Source organism: Filicampus tigris, chromosome 11, assembly GCF_054856515.1.
Source record: "Filicampus tigris isolate MCC_2025a chromosome 11, RoL_Ftig_1.0, whole genome shotgun sequence".
Lineage (NCBI taxonomy): Eukaryota > Metazoa > Chordata > Actinopteri > Syngnathiformes > Syngnathidae > Filicampus > Filicampus tigris.
The window spans coordinates 23,908,799-23,933,943 of record NC_141227.1 but is presented as its reverse complement, the minus strand read 5'-3'; the positions used below and the strand labels follow the sequence as shown (position 1 = coordinate 23,933,943).

At 45.9% G+C, this 25,145-nt stretch overlaps 2 protein-coding genes across 12 annotated transcripts; one reads left to right on the top strand and one right to left on the bottom strand.

Annotated features, from left to right (window-relative positions):
• Positions 1–1,854: 1,854 nt before the first annotated feature.
• On the bottom strand, positions 1,855–6,583 carry cbr1 (carbonyl reductase 1). The gene is made up of 7 exons (XM_086044935.1): positions 6,524–6,583; positions 4,852–4,966; positions 4,590–4,759; positions 3,709–3,816; positions 3,327–3,535; positions 2,507–2,560; positions 1,855–2,444 (listed from the first exon to the last, which is right to left on the bottom strand). Exons 2-7 carry the CDS (start codon positions 4,962–4,964, stop codon positions 2,271–2,273), a joined length of 828 nt encoding a protein of 275 aa, XP_085901061.1. The 5' UTR covers positions 4,965–4,966; positions 6,524–6,583; the 3' UTR covers positions 1,855–2,270.
• On the top strand, positions 5,047–24,821 carry LOC147140258 (multimerin-2-like). Of its 11 annotated transcripts, XM_086044913.1 has the most exons (13): positions 5,047–5,229; positions 7,341–7,445; positions 8,081–8,329; positions 14,176–14,298; positions 16,815–16,901; positions 19,441–19,550; positions 19,622–19,679; positions 19,795–19,960; positions 20,285–20,661; positions 20,841–21,215; positions 21,562–22,050; positions 23,033–23,429; positions 24,037–24,821. In XM_086044913.1, the coding sequence occupies exons 3-13, from the start codon at positions 8,168–8,170 to the stop codon at positions 24,486–24,488; spliced, it is 2,796 nt and encodes a 931-aa protein (XP_085901039.1). In that variant the 5' UTR covers positions 5,047–5,229; positions 7,341–7,445; positions 8,081–8,167; the 3' UTR covers positions 24,489–24,821. The 11 variants fall into 11 exon arrangements, with proteins under 11 accessions (XP_085901039.1, XP_085901040.1, XP_085901041.1 ...); XM_086044914.1 differs by lacking the exon at positions 7,341–7,445; XM_086044915.1 differs by lacking the exon at positions 19,441–19,550 and having other exon boundaries at positions 5,048–5,229; positions 16,815–16,918.
• Positions 24,822–25,145: the final 324 nt, after the last annotated feature.

Here is a 25,145-nt window from a genome sequence, read left to right as displayed (position 1 = left end):
GCAGTTTTACATCCCTTTAAACAACAGATATATGAATACTAATGCTCCAACATCACATTGATACAGACAGAGAATAACAATTCACAGACAGCCATGTATTATTTAACCTTTATAAAAAAAATACTGCAATTTACTGAGTAGCAGTACAGATGAAGTGTTATTTGTTTGTTAGCATCAGTGCAATACTGCCTCCCGGTGGCCAATTTGGGCAGAACAGAAAGAGCAGCACACTGAATTGGAAGCAGCTGTTTAATGCTTTATATCCTATTTCATTATCGTATTATAGAGTGCTATTATTCCTTTTTTTTTTTTTTTTTTTTTAAAAGTTGTTTTTGGGTGGTGGGGGCCCGGAATGGATTAATTGCATATTCATTGATTTCATTGGCAAAGCTGATCTGAGATGAATTAAACTCGTATCTCAACGCACCACCTCAATTGTTTTAAGAGATGCCAATGAGTTAGCGTGAATCCAAACAGGCTTTCGTCCCCATCAAGTGTACGTAGTGACATCACGTGCTCTTAGGGAGTTGAACGCTGCTCTACTGACATTCAGTGGTGGTCACAACAAACTGCAGCCGCTAAAGGAAAAACATCAACCATCTTCATGTTTGTGATTTGTAGGATTAATATCAAATAATAATGTCTTCAGACTGCCCCCACCAGAGGCTGAATCTAATGTTCTTTTTATGCCGATGTCAGCCAACTCGTTTCATCAACAAAAAGGACGCGTGGCGTGTAAGGACCGAAAGGTTACACTCAAGGTTGCACTTGTATTTATTATTATACAAACACATTATAAAAATGTCGATATGTAATCATATGTGGCGTTAATACAATCAGCCGGGCGACTGCTCCTATTGATTTCACCTTCACTTTGACTGACACGCACCAAAGTTAGCTGCTAATGTAGCGTCTTATGTGATTTTATTTCTGCACACAGTGGATTAGTTTCATAGTTTTGAAATGTGATTCCCCCCATCCCCATTCATTCAAATAAATCAATCATGTCAAGGTCAGATGATCGCATCAGTGACATGTCAAACATCCTCAAGCGGGTGGGCGCTGCTTGTTTTGAGTGTGCGTGTGTGTGTGAATGTTTGCGTGTAAGTGTTTCTGTGTGTAGCATCGCGGTACTTTCAATACCTTATGTTTTGCACGTTCTATCACGTACCTTTGGGACCATTTGAGGTCCTTAAAGTTGAGCTTTGTGCATGGAGTTTTATTTATTGCACTCCTGTCTAGCTGGAACAGTTTATGCTCTTTTCAATCGTGACACTTGTAAAATGGCACTCAAGTTCAAACTTTGTAAACACATGCCTCAGTTTGTTTTTTTGTAAATATATTTTTATAATATTTAAGTATCGGATCGCCGCCCAAGTATCGGGATCCGTATCGGATCCGGTCAAAGCGGATGGCCGCAGCCCCACCCCTTCCACAATTATGACAATCGAAAGTATGCGTGTCATTTGTTTTTATGTCGCTAACACGCATAAAGTCGAAGAAGTAAAATGTCAAGTCAAGCGCTTTCACTCAGTGTAACATGTTGTCGCTGAGCGTCAACAAAATGCAGGCTAAATGTCAACACAATGACAAGAAGCGCAACACTCGTGAGAAAAGGTCTCCAAAGGTTGTCAGCGCAGCTTTTCGTTGTGGGAAAAAAAGCCATTAGAAAGTCAAAGAGGACGTGGAAAATGCCGCATGTTGACTTTTTTTCACGCTGTGACAATGACACAAACGAGACCGATTGTTAGCGCACGCGGTGACATTTTGCTTCTCGAGGAGTGAAACGAAACGGGAAGAAGTGGCGAACACAACTGTCCGTCACAAAAGATTCCGGAATACAAAACAAAGTCATCAAATTAACTGTCATTTTCCAATGATGTTTAATAGCAAGTCACACATCTCGGGTTGCACACTGAAAGGCTCAATTCCACTTTGGTTCATGAAATACCCACAATGACCACTGAGTGTCACTAGAATTCAATTGATCTGACTTCACGTTTGACCAATTGACTGACATTCTTGTTTGATTGTGAAATATTGGCAAATAAGAAATAGGCGCTTCCGGTATTTTTGCTGTACCTGACAGTCTCGATTAAAGTTGTTCAAAATCACACTCTTCTTTATTGGCAGTAGAATCTGACATTGTTGTTTCACATTTATTGATTTGCATTATCCAAACAATATTCCCTTTTCACCACTTTGTCGTTCAGATGATTGATTATCCTCGAGGAAACACGGTCAGGCCGAAAGAGGCGTCGTGGCCGACTTCACCAGGTCTGCGCCGTTTTGTCCGACACAAACTTGCCGTGAGGCTCCGAAGCTCCGGCGGGGAGCAGCGCCAAGAAGACGGGCGTGACGGCGCCTTCCTCCGGAGACTTGGGCGCTTTGGGGCCCGCCATGTCGGTGCGCACCCAGCCGGGACAGCAGGCGTTCACCAGGATCTGAACGCATTCCACAAGAGACGTCAGACTTTGGTCGCAAAGGACACGGCGCGCTCGTTTACCTGATCGTTGGGTCTCTCTTTGGACAGACGCCGTGCGTGGATCATGGACAGGGTCTGAAAGAATACACGCAGACCATTAAGGCCACAAAACATCACACGTATTGAGGTAATGCACACGAGATCAACTTCCTATTGGGAATTCTGGTATCGGTCCAAATAATTTTGTCCACTTTTTGGGGTATGTTTGTTTTACTGCCTTTTAACTCCATGTAGGTGTCCCATTACTTTTGTCCAAACGCCCCGCATATTTTTTTTAACTTTTCACTTCCTATGGGTGTCCAAACAATTGTGCTCAAAGTGCATATATTTGATTGTATGTATCCCAATACTTTTGTCCCAACAATTGTGTTCAGATTCCAGTTTTTGTGAGTGTACATGTCATCCAAAGCCCAAATTGTTTTCCTTTACTTTTCACTTCCTACAGGTGTCTCAATATTTTTGTCTGAAGTCCGCTTTTTGCTTCACCTCCTGTATGGGGGTCCAAGTATTTTTGAGCACACAGCACCTTTCGTTCACTTTTCATTGTCCCAATACTTTTGCTGACATTTTCCTCCCCCTTTCCTTCCCGCATGCATCCCAAATCTTTTTTCTCCACATTTTCCGCCACCAATTGTCATTCATTTTGACCCAAAACATTTGCGCAAACTCTTCCATTACTCTACTTCACTTCCTATATGTGTCTGAATACTTTTGTCACAACGCCACCTTTTCTTCCCTTTTCGCTTGTCCCATTCATTTAGTAGCAACCCCACACTTTGTTATCGGATGCGTCCCGATACTTTTGTCTAGCCAAAGGTGCGTCAAACGCCGATGGTGGTACCGTGACGCCGATCTTGGAGACTCCGTAGGCCGTCTCGGGCCAGCCGGCCTGCTTGTGCTGGCCGTTCTTGGCCAGCTCCGCGAAGCGCGTCATGAGGGCCGTCAGCTCGTCTTCGCTGATGTCCTCGCTGCGGAAACGCTTCTGCAGCTCCTCGCCGCACATGTGCAGGCTGCGCACGCTCACAAAGCTCGACACGTTGACCACGCGGCCTGAGAAGTGCCGACACGTTGAAAACCGCCGCGTCTCGAGTCGGAGTCTTCAACTTGCAAGTCAGGTCAATGCACCGCATCGAGTCAAGTCGCATCTTCAATCTGACTTGAGCCGACTGGAGCGGGCCACCCTGTGCTAAGAGGAGTGTGCGTGAGCGCGTGTGTGTTGCTACCTCCTGCTTTGATGAGTGGCAGGAAGTGGGTCAGCATGTCCCGTGTGGCGAAGTAGTTGGTCCGCAGCGTCACATCGGCCTGCGTGGCGAACGGCGTCGCGTCGGCCACTGAACGCCGACGGCAGTGTTTAGTTTAGCAACAACCATTTCCTGTTTACAGCACCGCGAGGCGCACTAAGCAGCCAGGATTCTGAGCCATTTTAAAGACAAAGTCAACCCAAAGGTGTTTTTTTTCAAGAATATGTTCAATGCAGGCCCACAAGTTGAAACACAGCAACATGATTCATATTGCGTTTGTGGAATATAAGTTGAGGGGTAAAACGCACCCACTGGGGGCGGCCATTTTTCATCAGACAAAATCTCACAGGACACCACTTAGCAAAACGATTCACAAAAAGTGTCTATGCCGGGTTATTATGTACGTTCTGTCATTGAGTGGAAGAACATTTAATTGTTTTGTCTGTTACTATATGTGCTTGGCATAAATAATTGAACAAAACTGTTTTTTTTTGTTTTTTTTAATTAGAACACATGTATTTTTTGCCAAAACGATTGCCAATGGATAATGTCCCGCGGCACACCTGATGATCTCTCACGGCACACTGGTGGAGAATCACTGGTTTAAGGTAAATCTTTAAGGTAAGTCTTTTTTTAAAAATCCATCAGCGCGACCTCTTTCTTTGCAAATGACGTAACGCGGAGACCCGTTGCTATTAATATGAAGCTGCCAAATTCCAATGTATGTACACATTTGGTTTTATGGCTAAATTTAGCTGTTGCCGCTTTTAATCAGGTGTGTTTTGTAGTCTTGGAAATCCAGGACCGCCCAAACTATGGAAAAAAAGTGTGTTCGAAAAAGTAGTACTGTAGATTAGTGTTACCTTTAAAAGCGATGCCGGCGTTATTGACGAGCACGTCCACGCCGCCATACTTTTGTTTAAAGAAGTCCGCAGCCTGTGTGATGCTGTCAATGTCCGTGATGTCCAACTGCTGGAAGTCGACCTTCAAACCCTCGGCGCTCAAGGACGCTGCGGCCTCCTTACCACGGCCCCTGTTGAATTTATCCCCAAAAAGTTTAAAAAGGAATTGTGAGGTTTTTCCGGTGTCGAGAAGGTCTCGTGTCCGGCGTGTAACAAGACGTACTCGTCTCTGGCGGTGAGGTAGACGTCACCCTGGAAGTCCTTGCAGAGCGCCTGCACGATGGCCTTGCCGATGCCTTTGTTGCCGCCCGTTACCACAGCGACCTTGCTCGACATCCCTGGGGCAAGTTGACACGAGGAAATGGTTAACGAAAGAATGAAAACAATTTGTGTGTCCCTTAGGCAGGCTGCTGTGGAGGAAATCCAAAATGAACATGAGACATGGACACACGACAAATGTGTGTTTTCTTAGCATGACTTGCTCCCGCATGAGAATTATGACTTGATTTTGAACTGGACTATTCAGCGCAAAACTTGCTATAACCAAGTTCAACTAGCAAAACACGACTACACTCAAACATGTATTTGAAGATGATTTTTGGTGAGTATGATGCATTTTAATGAAATGTTTGATGTAGAGGTGTTAACAGCTTATCAATTAATCGACAACTAATCGTTTATCAAGTTAATCGACCACTACTTTACAGAAGTTGTTGAATGGAAATCCTCTGAATTTCAGCCTCTTGACTGTAAATATACTCAGATTTCCGCAGTGCTCCATGAAAGCAGACTGATTAGCCTTGTTTAGCTCATTCACTGCCAAGAACATATTTATTTGTCTTTTCACAGTCCAGCCATTCAATCCCAGCAATTTATGTATTTTTTCAATATTTTTCAAACGTTAGGGTTAAAGGGGGTCTGAAAATGCTCCGTTGGGTGACGGCCCAGGAGCCAAATGCATGGCCTGTTACTGCCTTTATTTTCTTTCAACAAAGCAGTCCGTGTATGGACGAACAAGCACAACTTATTATTGTTATTTCTTGGCATACATAATGAGTGGAACAATATGCATAGGAATACTTTCTAAGAATGTGGCACGCTTGTGGAGCGTGTCATTTACTTCACTACGTGTGAAGATTAACATCTGACTGCATTTGATAGATTGTGTACTCTGTCATAAAAAAAAAAATATTGCGAGGTGTACTTTATTACAATTAAAATGTCCCGTACGAAAAGACATTTGATAAAGACATTTTGCCCATTCTAGCAGCGCCCAGATGTGCTGAGTCATGGTGACACCTTCTCCTTACATAATCAGAAAATCAGGGGAACACTATTGTCGATTCATTTTACAGTATTAAAGATCATGCATCATAATGTCAAATAAGTGACAAACAGTGGTACAATAATGAATGTGTTTGCAGGAAGAAACGATGTGCTCTTTTGAGTTTTTTTTTAATCTAAATTTAAATTATACAATCGTGCGCATAAATGCAGATAACCCAAGTATGACTGAAATGAAGTTAAGTAAAGTGCGCGTATCAAGAGTTAACTTAATGAAATTTTACCCCCGACGCATTCTTCGCATTTTGATGATTGTATTAAGCAGCAAAAAAAAAAAAAGAGAAGAAAAGAAAGAGAGAAAAAACTGCAGTGTCGAACTGGCGGCACAAAACACCCAATTTACATTTGTAACTTGTTCACACGAAAACCATCCGATCAATGAGCACGTTTGACCTTTATCTTGAATTAATTAACTAACATTAGGTAACCAGCACGTTTGTCAGGAGTGCTTTCACCCTTTCGGCGGTTATTTTAAAACGTGAATATAGAAACATCTAGCAGCTCATATTTTGTGCACTTGCAGAAAAGATCAGTAAGGTTTGCTTTCTTACTTGTAATTGTTGTCGTGTTGTGCAGCGGCGAAAGTAACTGCTGGAATCCAACAACAGAAGACAAAAAGCTGGATACATTTGTGCGCAGCCTGAGTGCGCACACCCGGAAAAACATCTTCCTGCTTCCTCTCTCCAGGAAATGATCCTGGGAAAAGTCCCGGCAAATTGATTATGCGAACGGACTGCTGATTGATGAACACCACTGTTGCATTTACACGCTTCGTGGCTGTATTTACGCTGTCGTTCTTGGTTTAGTAGTCAAATTTGTGTCTGTCTGTCGCAGTCGCGTAGTAGTATGACGCAATGTATGCGAAGGCGCCGTCACCTGCTGGCCACACGCTGAAAACGCAGCTTTGGGATCGATTGGATTTAAAAGTGTGCAGTATTGTACTTTTTTTGTGTGCGAGCTACAGAAACGCCACTATACGTTTGTACATTTCAGTTGACTTTCGTCTCTGTGTTGGAAACAATTTGATGTATCCCGCAATATATGGATATCCTCATGCTGAGCGTTATATAAAGTTGCTAAAAGGCTAAATTACATCGTATCTGTCTTGTTTTTCCCCGTCAAATTCTACCAACTACCCTGCTAGCTGCTAACTTTCCTAACTCGCTAAAACTCAACTCCATGTTCTTTTTATTGCACTTAACAGCTGCAGCTGCAACAAAGTGTACATATAACAATTCAACATAACATAATTTAGAAACAATGAAACTGATCAAATGTAATCAATTACATCTTTTATATGAGGCAGCATATTTATATAATTATTTATGTATTTTTTAACATGATGAATAACAGTTTTATTTTCCACAGGGGAGAGACGCATCCCATAGGTGGTAAATGACATCTTGCACAATATTTAAGGAGTCAGTTTCAGTGGTGGCAAATCCAGTCCAGAAAGTAAAACTCAACTGGCAGGTAAACAAGCTCCCCAGGAGTGGAAGCACCTGACAGTAATACTGTATATGATCTATGGAAAAACAAAAATCAGCTCTGTGTGAGCCCATGTTGCCTCTAATTTGATTTGTGGGAAACCGCCGCACCCGTGGAAAAACAACCAAGGCGCGGCTCACCAGGTGTCAATCATTTGTGGAGCATTTTTTTGTTTTGTTTTGTTTTTGCGTGGCTAAAGTCGGCTGTCAATTTCTCGTCAGCCCCTGTTTAGTCACACACCCTTTTAGCCCCCCCACCAGGCCTTGGCTGTAACAATCCTCGGAAGTGCCACACGCACACACACCCACACACCCCCCCCCCTCCCACACACACACATACACACACATGCTCCATCATCTAACAGGAAAACTCCCCTCTGCTCTACTTTCAATCATATGCAAAGCAAATGTGACACCATCACAGTAAGACATCTTTTCAGTCCTGACTATAATCAGTCAGCAATTATTTATATTTCTTAAATGGGCCAAAAAAGAAAACTGTTTGATCTCTCTTGCGTTCTGTGTTGAAATGTGAGTTCATTTGTCACTATTCTTTTTTTTTTTTTGCGCTTTCACGTGAAGGATGTTTAACTTGTCTTTCAATGTCTTCTCTCCATCCAGAGCGTCTCAGGAAGTGGGACAGTGGATTTCCTGCAGCCTTATCGTTCCGCAGGAAGAGGATGAAGATGGAGAGAGAGTAAAAAGCCGATGGATTTGTTTCGAAGGAGGAAGGAACAAGGAGTCGGGAGGAGGGGGAGGAGGAGGAGGAAATTCCTCCAGATATCAGCTGACGGCTTCGCGTACGAAGGCGTCTCACGACTTCCTTTGGGCCAAGTCCACCACTTGCACAGAGGGCGCCGTCACCGGAACGTGAGTGATTTGCGTTGTTTCATCGCCACATTCTCCTCTATGGAGGAGACCGCACTGAAAAGACAAGACAAAAGTCAGTCTTACCAGAGTAAAGTTGATCTTTTTTTTTTTAAGTAAACGTCGAGAATCAAGTTAAAAAAAGCAAGTCATATTTTTTAGACAAACTTCATTTTTTCTGTAATTAATAAAAATCGATACTACGAGGTTAAACTCTCTCGCATGAATATAATTTAAAAAATTCCATTTAAAAATTTTTTTTTTTTCAAGGTAGATTGTAATCGCAGAAGATTCAAGTTTTTACATTTTCTTGATCTTTTGATCTTTTGATCTTTTGATCTTTTGTGAATAAAGTTGTACTTTCCTTGAAACTGTTTTTCTTAATTATGCTTCAAGAATACATTTGGAAATGTACTGATATTAAGTTGTATTTTTCCAAGATGATCCCCCGCCCCCTTTGTGTGAATTTTTACTTTGTTTAAAAAAAAAAAAATGTGCGTGTACTCGGCAAAACTTTGGGCAGAAGACAAACTTGTAAAACTGCAACTTTATTGTGGCTTTTGCATTATCTTTCCTGTGTCATCTTTAGTAGAGCAGAAAGTGACAAATAAACTAAAGAAATGATTCAACTTGTACACCGGATCAACATGATAAACAAGAAGCTGTTCTTAATGTTCTATCTGGCAAAATTAAAGTTAAATCCTTAATTAAAAAGCTCCAGTGGTGGCGCCCTCTGGCGCCTTAACAATCCCAAATGGCCAACAGCAACATCTCGTCTTGTCGCGTTGGACATCAAAAGTCAAAGCGAAAGCGTTAACGTTCGCTCCTGATAAGATTTGATAGGATGTCACTTCCTGCAGGCGAAACATGTGGGTGCGGCCTCTCTCTCTCCCTCTCTCGCTCTCTCCCCGTCTTTGGCTTTAAAAAGCAGGCGGCGGGTGCGCGAGCCCCCACTCGTTCACTAAGCAGCGGTCATGGCGGCCGTGAAGGTTCTGGTTGTGCTTCTGGCCTTTCTGCTGAGCACTCGAGGAGACGTGAGGGCCCGAGACCCTGAGGTAGAGCAGGAGGAGGACGGCCAAGCGGATTGGGGGGAGACGCCGGGCGTCATCAGTGCCACCGAGGAGACTCCCCTGATGCAGGATGGAGGGAACTACCCGGCCCGAAGTGGGTGAGTCCATCAAGTCAACCACATTTGCAACCTCAGCATGGACCTTTTGGAAGACTATCGCCTTGCTTCGCTTATTTGACAGGGCCGAAAGACAAACATGCAGGGGACGGGGGTACTTTTGCAGGAGTCAACATCATTGACGGACGTTTGGGAGCATCCAATCAGGATGTCACATTGTCAGCGCTGTCCAGAAGGCCACGTCGTTATTGAGAAAGATTTCAAACATTGTGTCATTTCTTACTTGCTGTAACTTCCACTTCTTTTTCCCATATTGGCCATTTGCAATTTGGAACTAAACCGTCGTTATTTGCTGAAAAACTCAGCCAACCTGAGCACAAATACAATGTATGGTTGCTGAATAGGTCATAATAAAAGCTGTGCTTTGGCGCCGTCTTCTGGCATCTTAGGCAAGGAAAGGCAGCTTTATTTCTATAGCACGTTTATTTCATACACCAGATGTATTTCACACAATTAAAAAAAAAAAACATTTAAAAGACAAAACAATGGAATTAAAGACATTTAAAAGCAACGTAAAGAAACAAAATGTAGCTTACTAAAATTATTTAAAAAAAAAAAAAACAGTGCAAGAACAGCATTTCGGAAAAAAACATTTTTTTTAAATGCTTTAAAAGACTTCAATTGGAGGTCTGGGTTAAAATTGTATTGCCAAGGAGCTGTGTTGAAGTGAGTTGAGAGCTTCATTTAGACAAAAGTAGTGCTGTACTGCCATCCTGTGTGGTCTTAGTGCTAAGGCACTGTTGAGGAGCTTCATTTAGACAAAAGTAGTGCTTTGCTGCCATTCTGTGGCATCTTAATATATAAGGGAACTATGTTGAAGTGAGTTAAATGAGTTTCATTTAGACAAAAGTAATGCTTTACCACCATCCTGTGGCATCTTAGTGCTAAGGAACTATGTTGAAGGGAGTTGGGAGATTCATTTAGACAAAAGTACTGCTTTGTTGCCATCCTGTGAACTCTATGGGAAATTATAAACCTTTTTTTGGGGGGGGGGGGTTGAGCAATTTGCCGATTTTTGCTGTTTGTGCAGGCCTCGGTCCCTCCCTCCAGCAAATAGCGGGGGAATGCACCCTTTTGAAAAAGTGTTAGCTGTCAAATGTAAACAAGCGCACGGTAAACATTGGCTTCCTCTCCTGCATTGTGGCTCCCCCTGCGCTGCAATAGTGAAACATTCATTGCAGAATGCGACTCACGTGGAATAGAAGCAGTTTTCCTTTCTGTGATCCTCACCAATACTTCCTTCGTCCCTGACGTGCGCTCGGTCACATTCCAAGCGTGCGGCGCCTTCAGTGTGTGGACGCAGGAAGTCGTGTCGTGCGTGTTTTGACTGCCAGCATGTTGCTCACGTTTGCCACCCACGCCGACGCTTTACGAGCCCCTCTCCAGGCATTAGACAAGCCCGTCACACCGCTTTACGGGGCTCTCTCACAGTGGGGTCCCGACGCTTTTAGCGGCCCCTGTCTTTAGAGTCGCAGCTGTACACAAAGCATGAAATGATCAGAACATTACAATCGGCAATAAAGGCATCGGTGTGCATCATCGCAGCGAGCGCGACGTCACAAGCCGAGTTTAAAAGAAACGCCAAAGGTTCGTACAACGCAAACACAAAGGTCGGTTCAACTGCCCCGCCCCCTTTAGTCGCCTCTCTCCTTTCACGTTACGTTTTAGCGCCGACCCATCTTGACGATGCTCCTCGCAGCCACGCCGTCGCAATTCCGCTCAACAAAAATGGGGCTGCCGACCAAAATGCTGCCGCGAAAGCACAAACGTCAAGCGGCGATATTCTCTGGCAGTGAATGTCGCCAAAATGCCGTCAAAGGTTGACATAGTGAAAAAAATCGTGCAAATCGTGGGTGCGGAAACACAAGTACCATATATGCTGACTTTATTATCAGAAGCTAACGCTAGTAACACTGCAGCTCTGCTTACCGTTTGCCTTTGGCTGCCGCGTTAAAGTGCTTCTTTCGCTCTGGGACTTTGTGCAGCCTACACTGAGAAAAACAAGTCAAATAAAATCATCTGGATCCAGATACATTGTTAAGTAGATAAACAATCTACTTTGATTTTGGGCAAGCACTTGATGAAATAAAATTCAGTTAATTCAACACATTTTTTTTCAGCCTTGCTGCCAAGTCATTGGCCGAGAAACTCGATTTGGGGTGCGTCGAATGTTGCCCAAAAAAAGCCAAATTGCGACATCACGGTGAAGCGTCCGCAACAGCTCGCATTTCGACACATTTTCAGAAGTTAGCAGATCAAGAAAGATGTGATTGTTCTTTAAAGAGGAAGTCAACCCAAACATATCTTCTTCTTCAAGAATATGTTCCTTGCAGGCTCACTAGTTGAAACAAGGCGTTGTGAAGAACGAATCCAGCCGTTTTGAGCCATCTCCGGGGGCGGCCATCTTGTCACTTCTGTGGACTGAAAATGACATCACAGATGCTCGGGTAACGACCAATCACAGCTCAGCTTCAGAAAACGGGTGAGTTGTGATTGGTCGTTGCGAGCAGTTGTGATGTCGCTTTCAGTCCACAGAAGTGACAAGATGGCCGCCGCCTGAGATGGCTCAAACCGGCTGGATTTTGCTATACTCCATAAATGCAATATTGATAAGAATGTCCAGTTTCAACTCGTGGGCCTGCATCTTGAAAAAAAAATATTTGGGTTGACTTCCCTCTTTATTTGCACACTCAGTGGGCGGGTGGGCACTACAGACACACAACAATTTGCATCTCATCTTGGAAAAAGTCACTTTTCCGTAATCTGGCTGACGCCTCCCCCATCTGCAGTTGAGTAACTCAAACGTACCACAGTCACCATTTGTGGAATTTTGTCGACTCCTCCAGATGTTTTTTCTCTGTAACGAAAGGTGTGGCTTTCAAAGCATCTTCCATTTTCCAGACTTGGACTTGAAGTGAAAAGTGTGTTCTTCGAGGGCAGCCTGTCACAAATGTGTTGACGTGTGCGTCAATGTGTGGCAGGTGTTCCCACTAAATACCAGGATTGAATGTCGCTGCCTCGCTGAGGTCACGTCAAGCTTCAGGAACTGCTCCTCCTTAGACGGAAAACCCCAAAGGACCTCTTAGAACCTCTCAAGACCCCTGAGAGGGCCTTTTGACAAAAACAATCCTCCATTAGCACCTTTCCACACACGCACGTCACGTTTCAATCAGCTTTATTGTCAACGTCCGTCGTGTGTGTGTGGGGGTCATGTGAGGCTTCACGGGAAGAGGTCCAAAGCTTTGACCTCTTGATAGACGTCAGTGTTGTACCGGACAACAGGTGGCGCTCATGTGTCACAAGGAACCCGCTCGAAACCGAAGATAAAAGCAGTCTGAGGCACACCGCTTGCCATTCACGTCGGTTCTCATCTGTAACGCTTCTGATGCGGATGGCTCGGAATTCCCATATGGCTTGTGATCCACATCATTTGGGCTCTGGGTTCGCTTCTGATTTCTGCTGTTTTTGGTTCTGATCCACACGGCGCGCGATGTACACAGCATGCTGCGGCTGCACAGCTATCGCTGCTCTGATTGTCTTTCCGATCTTGAAAGCATCGGATCCACGTTGTTTCTGATCCAGTTTGCTTGCCATTCACACGGCTTGCGATGACAACACGACTTGCGATGCAACGTGCTCCCGAGACTTGATGTATTGCAGTAGATTGCTTCCGCTCCGGGTTGCCTTTGATTGACATTGGTTCCGATCTGAACTGCTTGTGATTCACATTTTTTTTTCTGACCAAGACGGCTTGCGATCCTCGTCAGTTCCGCTCCAAATCGTTTCTTATCCAAACGGCTTCCATGTCACGCGGGTTCCGATCCGGATCCTTTCCGCTCCGGATTCCTCCGGGTCCAAAGCAGGAGAAAAGCATCAAAGTGTCATCTGCAGCTGGTGGCGAGCTCCCAGTTGGCACACGAAAGCGTCCTGGCAGGCAAAGATTGCCAGAACGTTCTTATCAGCATCTTTGCGCGCTCTGATGCTGAGTCGGCACAAAAGCTCCAAATCTTCTTCTTCTGCATTCTCTTTTTGCGTGTTACTTTGAAGCCTCAACCAAGTGATGCATGTGTTGCTTTTCCTTCCTTCCAAACGGTTGACACCCACTCGGCTACTGGAAGAAGGGGGAAAAAACCCAAAACAAAGTCCGTTTGATGCTCAGATAGGTAATTGTCTCCTAAATGTCCCTTGCAGGAAACAAACAAACAATCATTGGAAACTTGGAAATTCCTCTGCTCCCCCGTTCACATCTGTAAATATTTGGCTTTTCATTTTCACGGTGTTTAAAATGATTTACAGTAGCTTCTACCCCGCAGAAGCCCCCAAAAAGTTTGTCGAGTGGTTCAAGTGTGGGATTGTTCCTCCCCGTCCAGCAGGAAGTGCAGGAAACAATGGAGGAATAAAAGTCCACCCGTTGTATGAAGTCATGTTTTCCCATCAGTCGTTTATCCACACAGGCAGCAGGAAGACGCGAGCGGCGAGAAAAATACCGATTGTGGGCCATGACGCTGTTCAAACAATCGCCCGCTTAGATTTGAGCGTTGCCCCCGTCACATTTCCACTTTGTGTTTGTTTGGCGTTGAAGATGAGCTGGGATGATAATGATACCGGCTCGTAATAATCATGTTGATTTGAAAGAATGTTTTTGTGCGCGCGCCTTTTTCAGGAACTGGTGCGCGTTTGTGCAGAAGCGGACGGTCAGCGTGGCGGTGGCGTGCGGCACGGAGAAATACACCATCAAGTCCCAAAGTCCGTGTCCCAGCAGAACGCCAGACTGTCATTTGGTCATGTAAGCAAATGACGACGACGCACTTTTTTTTTTTTTTCTTAAATATTGCGCAGGATAAATACCCCGTATATTTAAAAAGAAACACGAAAACTAATAAAAACTCATCTAAAATGAAGCACTTACATAAATAGAAAATCAAACTTCATCGCTATTCAACCTTATTCAAACGAACCGAATTGAAAAATCAAAAGTCAAAACGAGATAAAAACAACTGGAATGAAAAATTTCACACTATTAAAACACCGGTCAGGAAACATTCATCCCCGGTCATTTTTTTTTTTTCTGGTTTCAGGTTAAAGCTTGTCATTTTTTGAAACAATTAAGAGACTAAACGTGATCGCCAACACCAGCCTCACCAAATCTCCATTCCTTTTTGAGAGCTGTTTCCGTAGGCCGAGTCCACGCATCAAGAAAATCGGGCTGTTTTTGTCCCAATTTTGCTACTTCCCGACCAAGGACATGAAATGCCCTGTGAGATTATCCTTAAATCCGAGGAGTCTGAATAGTGCATTTGTCCCGATTGTAGGCTCCAAAGCGGTAAAGTGCGCAAAATATATAAAACAAAATATATCCTTCCCAGTGTTGTTGTTTTTTTGGGGTTTTTTTTTTGTCAAAGCGTGGGTTCCCCAGACGGCAGCGAGTATTTTCCAAAGCAAATCTTTTTTTTGCCAACGCCAACGCTCTCTTGTAGCGCTCCCGCCTCCGCTCCTCTTTTGGAAGTATACCCGCATGCTGACCTTTGCGCTTGTGAGATGACGCGAGAGCTGCGCATTCTGCACTGATGGTGGAGCACAATCCTTCAAAAAACAAAGGTCGCGCTCCCAAAAAGGAGACTGGCCCCTCGCTTCCATTCATGTACGAACAAATTCTTCTGTAAAACGAATTGCTCGTTTAAAAACTGGATTTTATCGAATGCATTATTCTTAAGACTTTATTCATTCACATACGCAGACTGTTAGAACAAATCCACACTGAAATCCAAACACGAAGGACGAAGGATCAGAAAGTCTTCCCTCGCTTCCATCGCGGTTGACTTTTTGCAGCTTCTGGAAAAATTGAATTCACATCGGCGATTATTCGCTACGTCACGGAATTTTTGCGGTGTTGATTTTTCCACACAGACTGTGAGCAATAAGCGCGAGCCGGCGGGGAAGAGAAACCTCGACCGATGCCGTGCGAGGCAGTCCGCTCGTAGGACCGGCTCTATTTTTGTCTAAATGTCGCTTGTGGACTTTTGCTTGTAGTTTTCCCATGACACCCAACTACCGCCTAGCATAGCACGGTAAACCTGAGCGTCGAGTACTTGCCGGCGTCCACATGATCACTGCTCTGCGTGCGTGCAGGTACAAGCTGTCCACTCGGCCGCTGTACAGGCAGAAGCAGAAGGTGACCACGGCTCTGTTGTGGAGATGTTGTCCAGGACACGGAGGGGACAACTGTGACGACACAGGTGACTTCTTCTCCTACGTGGCGTCCGGCTGCCACTTTGGGTCCGTCACCACATCTTCGAAATGTGCTTCATTATCATTGCAGACGGTTGATAGACATTTCCTGTTGTTATCGCGATTTGCGCTGACTGATTGGCTGAGATAAATCACGCGGATTCGTTTGAAAACACACTTAGGGATATGATTTATTCGGGCTGGGCGATATGACTGAAAAGTATATCACCATAGTATTTCAAAGTATTTCATATTCATTTTTTACTATTGAAAATAAGGACTCGTAGGAAAAAAGGCTGAACTTTTAATATCCAACAGCGAAATTGTTGAAAATGAACTCTGAGGTTCCTCAAGGTTCTCATTGAGGACCCATGCTATTTCCTTTGTATTATTTGTATTATATTTTAGGAGACAATAAGTAAAGGTATGATTACAATTTATTGGCGTGTAGTTATAACCTCATAGGCTGTTAAACTAGTCATCGGGCTAAATTCATCTAAAACATCTTTTATACACTTTTTCTTGGGGACTAAAATATAGTTTTAAATTGAAGCTACTTTTAACACCAGAACCTAATATCTAACCCTCGTGGAATGAAACTGAATAAACATCGACATTTTTCAAGGAACTCTATTTTCTGCCTGTGACATTGCTTGAATGTTTTTGCTGAACCTTGCGTGCGTGCGTGCGTGCGTGCATGTGCGTGCGTGCATGTGTGTGTGTGTGTGTGTGTGTATTTCAATTGAGCTAAAAAAGAGAGTATTTCTTTCCACTGGGCTCTATTTTTAATATTGCTTGTCTCGTGGAGTCTATTCGGGACCAGTAGTAGTTTAAATCAGTACAGACTTGTTTTGTGGGAAAGAATCATATTTGCTCGGAGTCTGGAGGAGGACGTCCTGAAAAGGAGCCAGACGTAACTAAAAGCGACTTCCTGTCCGGTCTTTATTGGGCATACGCTCATGAGATTGTGATCGTGTTTGCGCTTTCATTCGTGTAGACCCGATTGAAAATGTCAAGATTTAGGGGAAAAAAACAACAACAACTAAAAAGAAAATGTCAACTTGTTTTGGACAGTGGCTGATGCTCAGACTGACTCGGCCAGCTCGTCTCTGGTTGGAGGATCCGAAGTTGAGAGAGCGCCGGGAAGTCTCCACGCTGCTGGTACCGCCTCACACATGGCACGTCTCCACAAAGAACCGACTGGTCGCCAGTCACCGTCAGCTCACTTCAAGACACACGCGCGAATCCCTCTCACATTCGCGCCTGTTGACAATTTCGATTCTTCACTGAAGCTCGCTAACATTTTTGTTTCCGGGATGTTGGAGGGGAAAAAAAACACGTGGACAATATGTTAACTCCACACAGGCAGACCAAAGGTTCAAACGCAGAACTGCGAGGCGGACGTGCAATGCACGAGGACACCGTGTTGACCAGGCACTCGCACTTGCATCACAATCCCGTCAGGCTCGCGAGCTCCGTTTGGGGTTTCTTTGATCTATGTTCACGTTGGACTTTGAAGTCACTTGTGAACTCTGAAAGCAGAACATCAAGTCCAGTCTCATCACGGTTTGTAAAACACGCACGCACGCGCACACATCGACACGTGCGCGCGCATCAAGAAAGTGCGGAAGTCACGCGGTTCGGAGAGTGAGCGTCGGGTCGTCGGAAGGTCCGAAGGCCCCCCCCCCCGGGCGGAAAGTTTGAGTAAAGCATGTCCCCCATTCCTGTCACCCAAGGTCACCCTCCTCCCATCCTGTCGACGCTGACTCACCCTGGTGGAGGCTGTTGCCGTCAAAGTGATGCCAGGTGAAAGTTGACAGCTGCCGCAGCGTTTGGCCGCCCTGACTGCTTTAAAATGTCGTCACCGAGGAGATTGGCGACAAAAATAAGCAGAGTTGAACACTTGACCCTATTTTGCTGCTCCGTCCTCCATCGGCGACCTGGGCGCCCTTTCGTCATCTTCCCTCCGTCCTTATACATATCATAATATTCTTAATATTAGCACATTCGTAATAAGATTTTAAAGTCCTTCCATTTCACCATTTTGGAAAAGTCTTCATCACGTGATTGATGTGGTTGGAACATAACTGAGAAAGAAAAGGGATGCAATGTCGAAACGCCGTTCGCCGCTTGCTCCCACCACACCTCTGATTCAAAGCACTTCCTGCCAAACCGATGGCGTGAAGTCATCCACCTTGCCGAGACGCCGCACACAATCGGAGGAACTCCAAATACTAAAATACACCGCCGCGCATGACTCACTATTTGGATACTCTACCCCCGAGAGCAGACTAGCGTTTTCTCCAGCAAACAATGTGAAGCCCTCCATTCCCCAAACGTGTTTTTGGAAGTCGGACTCCAAGATAGACGATGACTCAGGCGGTCATCCTGACTTCTGATTTCTTACCTTGCCCGAGCGCTGGCGAGCATCTCAGACGCCAGTCCACGTACGCCAATGACATTTCAGCCACAGGTCACGCAATCGCGTCACCGTTCCTAATATTGTGGCTAGTTTGATCCTTCTGTTGAGGATTTGGTGCCTTGCTCAAGCGTGTGTCTTGAAGAAGACTGTTATCTCACACTACCTCTTTGCCATTCCAAATTTTGCCCAACAATTTGAGGTGCAACTTTTTGAAAGCGGTGCTGTCCCACGTGGGATTCAAACCCACGCCTACCGGGAAGACCGCGATCCAAACGTACTACCTTTGATGGCTCGGCCGTTCTGCCCAATTTGCGACTTTGCCCAAGGGCACAACGTGTCTGCAATCCCACAGCGTCCGCCGAGCTGCGACATTCCCCAAAGTCGGCGTCTTTTCTTTCCCTTTCCGTCAATTCCAAAGTGGAAGTAAAAGTGATGAGACCGCATCGCTCCAGGGATTTGTGCCCTCGTCTCCGACTGATACGGAGCGCACTGTGTTCCGGATGATTCGCTTGCTGACTCGCACAAACAAACTGCGCAGTCAGCAGAGAGAAAGACTTGGGGGTGTTTCCCAGCAAGCCTTTCTGTCTCGTGCTAGCTTCTTTCTTTGACTCCTCACGCTCATCTTCCGTGACGCTCACCATCCTGACTGACTTCCTGGCTTGCTCAAGGGCACGCTAGCCTATTGAGTAGACAAACTGAACCTTAGCCTGACTGATTTGTGATTTTTTTTTTTTTTTTTTCAAGGGCAGGCTAGCATGGCTAACAACCAGTTCTTAACTTCTTCTTCGTCTTCTTGGAATTCAATTTCCGAGCCTTACAACCTTACAACGTCAAGCTCCCCAAAGGTTGACCCAGCAGGGCAGCACAACATCATCGTTCAGGGGACTTTTTCATATCTGGTCAATTCTCACTCCCTGGTTTCTTTCCAACAATTCCCGCTTGCTTGACCCCATTTCTTCTGCGGGATGTCACTGCATGTGGACTGTTCCATGTGGCTTCTTTTTTGACGTTGACGTTGCAAAAAGCAATTGTCAGAAGTCGGACCCGAACAGAGCGCCGAACAGGGCGCCTCGGACCGATCCCGACCGCGTTGCTCAGCGGCGCGCTAGCATCGCAAACAAGCGTTCCAATGAGCCACTAATTTCATCGGCGTTGTGACTTGAGCGTTTCGCTGCACTTTTTAGCAGGGTGGTACCAGGGTTGATGCTTTGCTCAAGGACACCGCGACAGTTCCGGAAGCAGACTTCTATCTCTGCCAAAAACTCTTTTTGTCCATAGATGCTGTCGAATGAATTGTCCACCCGATGCCTCCATTTACAATGTGGCCATTTCCAAAAGGCACTACGATCAATTCCCGCGGGTGCCATTTTTGGAAATCAACATATCTCGTACGAGTAATGTAAACAATATGTTATGTTTGATACGTTCAATGTAAATCTGAACGGCGCCTGTCTTTCAGGCGGACTGCCCCAGCAACAGCGCAGCGACCCAAACAGAGAGCAGAACGACCACCAGGGGTCAGTCAACACGCCGCACAATGTCAGCCACGTTCAGTTCCCTGTGCATGTGCCAGAGCGGGAACACTCTCAACACGGGGCCCACGTTCGACATCCCGTCCGTGTGCCAACTCAGGAGCACATTCGGCATCCCATCCGTGCTCCGCATGGGGACCACGTCCGCCATCCCGTCCAACTTGAAGAACGGGAGCCCGCGCAGCAGCACCCTGTCCGTGTCCAGGATCAGGACCGCGTCCCGCATCCTGCCAGAAATCATGAGCAACAGGAGCGCTTCCATCCTGGTGAGTGTGAATGTGTGTGATGTGATGTCAACAGAGAGTTTGCTTTGAATCTTGGTCCGTGACGTCCTGTTCTAATCATTTAGTACAGTCAGGTTGACAAATAGTAGTAATAAGTAGTAAATAGTAGGTGGCAATTGTGTTACAAGAAAGAAAATTGCCATTTTGTTAGAATACCTTTTATATACTTTATTCAAAAAACAAAAAAAAAGAAAATAAGATTCATTTTTTTTCTTTTTAATTACCGGTAATTAAAATAATGATTAAACAAATATCAGTAATAAAGCAATGGCGAGTAAATTTTTTTCCCCCCCTCGTGCATTTCAGGCGCACACGAGGCGGCGGAGGCGGCGTCTGATCCCGGGGGCGTGCCCGCAGTGTTGCCTCTCCCCCACATGGTGGCGCTGCTGATGTCTCAGCTGCAGCCCTCCCTGCAGCTGTTCAACCGCTCGCTGGAGCAGCTGGGCCGGCGGCTGGACGAGCTGGCCCGAGACGTGGCCCAGCTCAAGGGCGAGCGAGACGGGCGCGCCGACTACGAGCGGGGTCTGGACGCCCGGGTGGAGCGCGGCGTCCAGCAGGTGGCGGCCCTGCGCCGGCAGCTGGAGGGCGGCCTGCACTCCCAGCATGCAATGCTGCACTACAACATGAGCAACTTCAAGACCGACCTCGACCTCAAAATCAAACGACACAACAAGATGCTGCAGGTACGCGCGTGCGGACGAACCGCATTATCTCGTCGGCCGTCACTCTTCGTGACGTGCACTTTTTAACTAGTCCATTCATTTCAAACAAGTATTGTACATGCACGTCTATCTATATACTGTACGTATGTGCATATGTGACTTTTCACTCGGCTGACTTTTTGACTTGCTGTTGGTGTCAGGTGAGCCTGCAGGCCATGAACGCCACCCTGGCAGAGCTCAAGCTGGACCAGGAACTGGACCAGAAGCAGGAGCAAGAGCGGGAGCAGGAGCAAGAGCGGGAGCAGGAGCAAGAGCGGGAGCAGGAGCAGGAGCAAGAGCGGGAGCAGGAGCGGGAGCGGGAGCAGGAGCAAGAGCAGGAGCAAGAGCGGGAGCAGGAGCAGGAGCAGGAAGCAGAACGGGAGCAGGAGCAGGAAGCGGAACGGGAGCAGGAAGAAGAGCAGCAACGGAAAGCCCAAGTGGAGGAGGCGCACCCGGTCATGTCCCAGACGTCGGCCGCTGCCGTGTGGGAGGCCATCGAGCGTCTGGACAACATGGTGGTCAACAACAGCATCGCGGTGAGCCGCGCCTTTCTTTGTGTGTCCCGCTTGGTGGCTGGCGCCACCTACAGCCTGCGCGAATCGCTGCGGACTGTCTGCGTTGTTTTCATTTTTGACAGACTTTTTAAGGTTTCTGTCACTTTTTGACTTTTGCTTTTTTACCATCATTATTACTTTTGGAAGTTGACTTTTTCATTGACTTTTTTACTATTTCTTTTGCTTTTGAATTAAACTTTTTAACTTTATTTTTTGCTTTTGGAATTGTAACTTTTGACATACTTTTGTACTATTCTTTCACTTTGTGACTTGAGGCCTCTTAAAGTCACGTCAAGGCAAGGCCGTACGCGTTTGTGTGCCCGTTCAGGTGGACGGGCTGGCGGAGGGCCTGGCGCTGGCGTCAGGCGGCGTCCAGCAGCTGCGGCGCGACGCCAAGGCGCTGGGCGAGCGCCTCAACCAAACGGCGCGCACCGGCCAGGTGCTGTTCATGGAGACGGGCCTGGAGGTGGAGGCGGCCAAGGTGGAGGTGCTGGAGCGCATGGACCAGCTGGAGGGCAACCTGAGCCGGCAGGGCCGGCGGCTGCACGAGTTGGACGTGGACGTGGACTACCTCTACACCGTCCTCTACAGGAACAACGCGTCCTCGTCTTCGGCGTCCCAGTGTGACTGCAGGCGTCTGGGCGAGGCGATGGCCAGGCTGGAGGGGGGCGTGGCCAACGCCACGCAGCTGGCCAATGAGAACCGTCTGGCTCTGGAGGAGGAGCGGCGGGCGGCGGCGGCGGCGGCGGAGGAGCGGCCGCGGGGCGCCGGCGACTGGGAGGCGGCCGTGGAGGCGCTGCAGGGAAGCCTGCAGCAGGTACACGTGGAACACCTTTTTACTTGGGTGCCATCTTGTGGCATCTGGAGGCAATTGGAAACTTTTTTTTTCTAGGGGCTTCAAGACCTTTTTAATACAGCAGACTGTTACTTTTACTGTTGCAGTATCCTCTTTTACTTTTATATTTTGGCTTTTAAGTTTTGACTTGCCTACCGTGTGACAATTTGACCTGATCTTTCTTTGGAAACTCTATTTTGGGGATTTGACTTTTTATTTTTGTCACTCAAATCATTTTTGACATTGCTTTTGGTTTTTGACTTTGACTTACTTTTTAACTATTATAATTTTGACATGAATGTTTATTTTTGTTTTTGTACTTTTAGTTTGACTTTTTAACTAGCTTGCTTTCTGGCTGTTGCTTATTAATCCTGTCTTATTGACTAATATGTTTTTTTGTTGGTTTTTTTACTTTTTTGTATTTATCCCTACTTTTGAAATGACTTTTACCTTTTGCACTCAACTTTTATCTTTTGACTTTTATTTACTTGTTTCCTCTTTTGTTTCTTTTTTTTAACCATGACTTACTTTTTAACAATTTTAGTTTTTGAATGCTTTTTAGTTTGATTTTCCAACTAATACTTCCTCTTTGACTAAAACTTTTTTTTTTTTTTACTTGTACTTCTAATTTTCTACCAGCATTTGAGTTCCTTTTAGAATTGTGTTTTTTTTTTTTTTCAACTACTGCCATACTTTACTTTTGTACTGTACCGGCATTACTTTCGCTCTTCCCGCCTGTTGCCCAAAGACAGCTGGCATCGACTCCAGCATGCCCACAGCCTTTGTGAGGATAAGCAGTTCAGAGAATGGTGGGGTGGATGGACTTTTACTGTCTGTTGACTATTTTTTGAGTTGGCCAATAGTTCTCTTTTTGACTATCGCTCTTAACTACATGACATGATTTAGGGGAAGTGGTTCTGCTTTACTTGTGTTGTAATTGTATTTTGATTTTGCGCGTTTTCAGGTGAGGGAGTCGATGACATCAGAGCAGAGCCGGACGACGACTTTGGAGTCGAGCGTGCGGCGCCTTGGCGTCCTGCTGCAGCAGGCCCGGGCCCAAGCGGAGGCCCGGGAAGGCGCTCCGGAGGCGTCGGACGGGAAGCCGTTGGAGGAAATGAAACGCGTGTCGGCGGAGATGAAGCGTCTGTCGGCGTCGTTCAACTCGCTGCTGAAGGACGCCATCCGCCACAGCGACGTCTTGGAGATCCTGCTGGGCGAGGAGGTCCTGGAGTTCCTGGAGTGGCCCGTCCAGGACCAGGAGGCGCACTCCATCCCGGCCCTCAAGGAAAACATGATGATGCTCCAGCAGATGCTCGACAGTCACAACTTGAGCCTGGCCGACCGGACAGGCAACGAGCCAGGTACACTCAGGCGGCCGATTGGCAGCTTTTGCCGAGTCGCGGCCATTGACGTGGCAAAGATCTCCCGGCACGCCACCTAGCGGCCTTAGTGCAGTTCACTTATTGTGGATTCAGTGGATGGCATTTTTATTATTTTTTTTTTTTTTTGTACAATGCACTCCAGTTACTCAACTTGCTCGTCTCTGGTAAACATCGTTAGCCAGTTGCATATAGCCTAGTGCCGCTAGTTAGAAGTTTGCAATTCATAATTATTGTAGGCCATTGTGGTTCAGACAGCCGGTGGTGCTCTTGCAATCGTTTTGTTAAACAATTGGTAACAAAATACCGTCAGCGGAAGCGTATTCTTAGCACACCTGCCAGTAGCCTGAACGTTTTTTTTTTAAGTATCGCTATCACCTTTGGACTATTTATTTCCTTTACTTTTCAAATATTTCTACTGTATATGTTATACTTTTTGACTGCAGTATTTCTTTTACATTTTCATCTTGACTTTTTCTTTTTGACTACTTCTTTCCCGACTTTTGCTTTCATGATGCTATCGATGCTTTGATTTAACTGTGAGCGCATCAAACGCGCTCAGCCCTTGACTTTGAGGCGGTCATTACAGGAGATGAGGAGGAGGAGCCCTCGGCGGACGAGCCGTCGTCCTGGTCGCCGGGCGTCACCGCGAGGAACCAAGGAGGACGACGAAGGTCCCGGGAGCATCCGCGGCAATCCGGAGGAGACGGCGGCGACCTGCGGAAGCTGGAGAGGAGCGTGGAGCAGCTGAAGATGAAGCTCCTGGACGTGGGGGAGGCGCCCTGCTGCCGGGACGCCGCCCATGGCGAGGAGGGGGCGGCGCTGCGGACGGAGGTGGCGCGGCTCAAGCGAGGCCTGGAGGAACACCTCAGGACCTTCAAGAACGTTTTCAGCAACGCCGACGTTCTGGAGAGAAGCCGCACCGCGCTGGAGCTCGACAAGCTCCAGCGGATCGTCGCCACCGTGGAGAAGAAGAAGCGAGGAGGAGGAAGAGGGGCACGCCATGGCAACAGGAGGGAGGCGGCAGGTGAGACGCACTGACTGACTTGATTGGAAAACAGGACATTATGTCAAATTGACAGAGCTGAAAATTCACCAACATGAATTCATCACTGGTCAATAGCTCATTAGAATCAGAGATGGCTTTATGCGTCCCAAATGTATTTCTAACACTGACATGAAAAATGTCTTTACTTTTCTTTCACAGGTTTTGATTTGATATTTTCATTTTTGAATTAGTTTTATAAGAGCTTGCGCAGCACGGATTTTACCATGCGATGTCATTTAGAGCTATGATGTTTCAGAAACAAATTCCATCTGTTGCTGAGCCTAACCTTTCATTGATAAATATTACTAAAAGTATTACTATGTTAATGTTGTTGTTGTTGTTATTATCCTTTTTTTTTTTCTCACTATGAAACGTGATATGGTCGAGATAAAAATGAGGTCAGATTCGGTCGGAATCAGTGCAAAAATGTACTTGCATGGCTGATTAAAAACATGTAGTAGAAATGTATTGACCAGTATTACGGTTCAGTTCCTGTTTTGGTCCGTAACGTCGGAAAATTGTCCCCCCAAAAAATTGTGATTGTTTAGTAAAAGCAGATGTTTCCAATTGCCTTCACTAAAAATAAAAAAAATAAAAGGCAATCAGTCTCCTTTCACAAAGAACAACTGAGAATATTTACTGTTAAGAAC